The 5017-nt window shown below is 46.9% G+C and overlaps 1 protein-coding gene across 1 annotated transcript; it reads left to right on the top strand.

Annotated features, from left to right (window-relative positions):
• The first annotated feature begins 651 nt into the window (after positions 1-651).
• Positions 652-3591, top strand: LOC124030829 (antizyme inhibitor 1-like). Its single transcript, XM_046342000.1, has 2 exons — positions 652-907; positions 3399-3591. Exons 1-2 carry the CDS (start codon positions 708-710, stop codon positions 3574-3576), a joined length of 378 nt encoding a protein of 125 aa, XP_046197956.1. The 5' UTR covers positions 652-707; the 3' UTR covers positions 3577-3591.
• The last annotated feature ends 1426 nt before the right edge of the window (positions 3592-5017 follow it).

The raw sequence follows: 5017 nt of genomic DNA, 5'->3' as shown, positions 1-5017 counted from the left end.
AGTGGGTTAAGAAGCCTCCGTAGATGACAGTGGGTTAAGAAGCCTCCGTAGATGACAGTGGGATAAGAAGCCTCCGTAGATAGCAGTGGGTTAAGAAGCCTCTGTAGATGACAGTGGGTCTAGAAGCCTCCGTAGATGACAGTGGGTCTAGAAGCCTCCGTAGATGACAGTGGGTCTAGAAGCCTCCGTAGATGACAGTGGGTCTAGAAGCCTCCGTAGATGACAGTGGGTCTAGAAGCCTCCGTAGATGACAGTGGGTCTAGAAGCCTCCGTAGATGACAGTGGGTCTAGAAGCCTCCGTAGATGACAGTGGGTCTAGAAGCCTCCGTAGATGACAGTGGGTCTAGAAGCCTCCGTAGATGACAGTGGGTCTAGAAGCCTCCGTAGATGACAGTGGGTCTAGAAGCCTCCGTAGATGACAGTGGGTCTAGAAGCCTCCGTAGATGACAGTGGGTCTAGAAGCCTCCGTAGATGACAGTGGGTCTAGAAGCCTCCGTAGATGACAGTGGGTCTAGAAGCCTCCGTAGATGACAGTGGGTCTAGAAGCCTCCGTAGATGACAGTGGGTCTAGAAGCCTCCGTAGATGACAGTGAGTGGAGTCTCTATCATTTGCTGAACATATAGTTTGATATGCCTCACCTGTTCAAAGGCCGTGTGTGTAATCTTAACCTCTCCTTCCACAGAGGGGGCCGAGGGCTGAGGAGCCAATGTTCTCCAGCAGCCTGTGGGGTCCATCATGTGACAGCCTAGACCAGCTGATAGACCACTGCCTGCTGCCTGAGCTCAGCCCTGGAGACTGGCTGGTCTTTAACAACATGGGGGCTGCTGGTCTGGGGGACATCTCCTCCTTCAGTGACCGCTCAGCCATCAGACCACCTGTCTACTACACTGTCTCCACTGCTGACTGGTACGGCCTAGTTATAGTGCGTTATAGAGCCCAATGTGTATTTCTCTAAATCAATCCAATTTTATTTGTCATATATGATATGGTTAGCAGATGTTAATGCGAGTGTAGCGAAATGTTGAAGCTTGGGTCTGACAATGCAATAAATCAACAAGTAAACTAGCAATCCCTAAAACTACTACCTTATACACACACTTTAGTGTTGCTTCATGCGTTACTTCTCTTCCTTCAGAACTAACTACCTACCTAACCACCTCTACTCCTTCAGAACCAACTACCTACCTAACCCTCTACTCCTTCAGAACTAACTACCTACCTAACCACCTCTACTCCTTCAGAACCAATCTACCTACCTTACCATCTCTACTCCTTCAGACCAACTACCTACCTAACCACCTCTACTCCTTCAGAACCAACTACCTACCTTACCACCTCTACTCCTTCAGAACCAACTACCTACCTTACCACCTCCTACCTCTTCAGAACCAACTACCTACCTTACCACCTCTACTCCTTCAGAACCAACTACCTACCTTACCATCTCTACTCCTTCAGAACCAACTACCTACCTTACCAACTACTCTACCACCTCTACTCCTTCAGAACCAACTACCTACCTTCAGAACCAACTACCTACCTTACCACCTCTATTCCTTCAGAACCAACTACCTACCTTCAGAACCATCTCTACCTTCAGAACCAACTACCTACCTTACCATCTCTCTACTCCTTCAGAACCAACTACCTACCTAACCACCTCTCCTTCAGAACCAACTACCTACCTTACTATCTTTTAGTTTCCAGAACCAACTACCTACATACCATCTCTACTCCTTCAGAACCAAGCTTCACCTATACCACGCCTACTCCTTCAGAACCAACTACCTACCTTCAGAACCACCTCTACTCCTTTCAGAACCAACTACCTACCTTACTATCTTTTCGTTTCAGAACCAACTACCTACCTTACCACCTCTCCTTCAGAACCAGCTACCTACCTTACCACCTCTACTCCTTCAGAACCAACTACCTACCTTACCATCTCTACTCCTTCAGAACCAACTACCTACCTTACCATCTCTACTCCTTCAGAACCAACTACTACCTTCAGAACCACCTCTACTCCTTCAGAACCAACTACCTACCTTCAGAACCAACTACCTACCTTACCATCTCTACTCCTTCAGAACCAACTACCTACCTAACCACCTCTACTCCTTCAGAACCAACTACCTACCTTACTATCTTTTCGTTTCAAACCAACTACCTACCTTACCATCTCTACTCCTTCAGAACCAACTACCTACCTTACCACGTCTACTCCTTCAGAACCAACTACCTACCTTCAGAACCACCTCTACTCCTTCAGAACCAACTACCTACCTTACTATCTTTTAGTTTTCAGAACCAACTACCTACCTTACCACCTCTACTCCTTTCAGAACCAACTACCTACCTTACCACCTCTACTCCTTCAGAACCAACTACCTACCTTACCATCTCTACTCCTTCAGGAACCAACTACCTAGCCTTACCATCTCTACTCCTTCAGAACCAAACTACCTACCTTCAGAACCACCTCTGCTCATGGAACCACCTCTACCACCTCCTTCAGAACCAACTACCTACCTTCAGAACCAACTACCTACCTTACCACCTCTGCTCCTTCAGAACCAACTACCTACCTTACCACCTCTACTCCTTCAGAACCAACTACCTACCTTACCACCTCTACTCCTTCAGAACCAACTACCTTACCACCTCTACTCCTTCAGAACCAACTACCTACCTTACTATCTCTTCGTTTCAGAACCAACTACCTACCTTACTATCTCTTCGTTCAGAACCAGTGTCGCTGGATATGTTGGGTCTCCCGAGTAATGCAGCGGTCTGGCTCAGCTTCTCAGCGCTAGGCGTCTACAGACCCTGGTTCAATCAGGCTGTATCACAACCGGCTGTGATTGTGAGACTCATAGGACGACGTGCAATTGGCACAGCGTCGTCTGGGGTTTGGCCGGTGTAGGTCGTCATTGTAAATAAGAATTTGGTCATAACTGACTTGTTAAGTAAATAAAATAAAAAATTGCATTTTGGCAAATGTTTGCAAATGATGTATTCTATTCTCTGCCTCATTCCAGTAGCTGCATGTTCAATACTGTGAGATGTTTTTGAATCTCTTATTGGAAAAAAGTCTGTTCATAGTATTTCCTATTTAACCGGTTAATGGGGTTGGTTAGTCGGCAACATAATTGACTGAAATTTGAATCCATACTCATATTGAATATCAATGTTATGTCCGTCATGCTAGGAGTTCACATTCCGAGAAGTGGTGATGTATATTGGCGCACCCATTTCTTTCATCTTCACTGTTTGTGATAGATAATATATCAAAACATTGACAAGATGTATACTGGAAAATATTGTTGGAAGCTTTACCATCATTGCCCATTCCTGATTTTTATTAGTCAAACCATTTTTTTCCTGTGTTCCCCAGGTACAACATACAGGAGGCTGGAATAGCTGTGGACAGCATCATGAAGACGTGTCCATGGTCAGTACGGTGCATAGCTCCGCTCTGTCCCTCCCGAGAGAGATCTCCTTACCCTGGGCTTTTAGTGGTCAACATTCAACGGCCTTGGAAAATGAAGTGTTCATCTTTCCAGGAAGGTTGAAATAGACTTGTGATTTCCTGGGAACAGAAAACGATTTATTGGTGACCCATACCTCCAATTCTCAATTTGTTTTTGGAAAAAGAAAAGATCAACACGTTTATCCTCTTCCTACTCGCCCCTCCTCCTCCTCAGATAGAAAACAGCACGTTTATCCCTCTTCCTACTCGCCCCTCCTCAGATAGAAAAACGTTTATCCCTCTTCCTCCTCCCCTCCTCCTCAGATAACACGTTTATCCCTCTTCCTACCCGCCCCTCCTCCTCCTCAGATAGAAAACACATTTATCCCTCTTCCTACTCCCTCCTCCTCAGATAACACATTTATCCCTCTTCCTACCCGAGAAACACATTTATCCCTTCCTTCTCTATCCTCAGATAGAAAACCCCCTCTTCTCCCCCTCCTCCTCCTCCTCAGATAACACGTTTATCCCTCTTCCTACCCGCCCCTCCTCCTCCTCCTCCAGAAACACATTTATCCCTCTTCCTGCCCCTCCTCCTCCTCCTCAGATAGAAAACACATTTATCCTCTTCCTACTCGCCCTCCTCCTCCTCCTCAGATAAACACATTTATCCCTCTTCCTACTCGCCCCTCCTCCTCCTCAGATAGAAAACACATTTATCCCTCTTCCTACTGCCTCCTCCTCCTCAGATAGAAAACACATTTATCCCTCTTCCTACTCGCCCCTCGCCTCCTCAGATAGAAAACACATTTATCCCTCTTCCTACTCGCCCCTCCTCCTCCTCAGATAGAAAACACGTTTATCCCTCTTCCTAGATAGAAAACACATTTATCCACTTCCCTACTCGCCCCTCCTCCTCCTCAGATAGAAAACACGTTTATCCCTCTTCCCTGCTCGCCCCTCCTCCTCCCTCAGATAGAAAACAGCACGTTTATCCCTCTTCCTACTCGCCCCTCCTCCTCCTCAGATAGAAAACAGCACGTTTATCCCTCTTCCTACTCACCCCTCCTCCTCCTCAGATAGAAAACAGCACGTTTATCCCTCTTCCTACTCGCCTCCTCCTCCTCCAGAAAACACGTTTATCCCTCTTCCTCCTCGCCCTCAGATAAAACAGCACGTTTATCCCTCTTCCTACTCCTCCTCAGATAAGAAAACAACAGTTTATCCCTCTTCCTCCTCGCCCCTCCTCCTCCTCAGATAGAAAACAACACGTTTATCCCTCTTCCTACTCGCCCCTCCTCCTCCTCAGATAGATAACACGTTTATCCCTCTTTCTACTCGCCCCTCCTCCTCCTCAGATAGAAAACACGTTTATCCCTCTTCCTACTCGCCCCTCCTCCTCCTCAGATAGAAAACAGCACGTTTATCCCTCTTCCTCCTCGCCCTCAGATAGAAAACACGTTTATCCCTCTTCCTACTTCCGCCTCCTCCTCCTCCTCAGATAGAAAACACGTTTATCCCTCTTCCTACTGCGCCCCTCCTCC

The sequence above is a fragment of the Oncorhynchus gorbuscha genome, unplaced genomic scaffold (assembly GCF_021184085.1).
Source record: "Oncorhynchus gorbuscha isolate QuinsamMale2020 ecotype Even-year unplaced genomic scaffold, OgorEven_v1.0 Un_scaffold_16651, whole genome shotgun sequence".
NCBI classification, from domain to species: domain Eukaryota; kingdom Metazoa; phylum Chordata; class Actinopteri; order Salmoniformes; family Salmonidae; genus Oncorhynchus; species Oncorhynchus gorbuscha.
This window is presented reverse-complemented; position numbering and strand designations above follow the sequence as displayed.

Bases quoted from the DNA above. Each gene is read 5' to 3' on its own strand.
- LOC124030829 (XM_046342000.1), top strand. From the start codon at position 708: ATGTTCTCCAGCAGCCTGTGGGGTCCATCATGTGACAGCCTAGACCAG. The intron at 908-3,398 runs GTACGGCCTAGT...TGTGTTCCCCAG, and splicing joins ACTGTCTCCACTGCTGACTG to GTACAACATACAGGAGGCTG.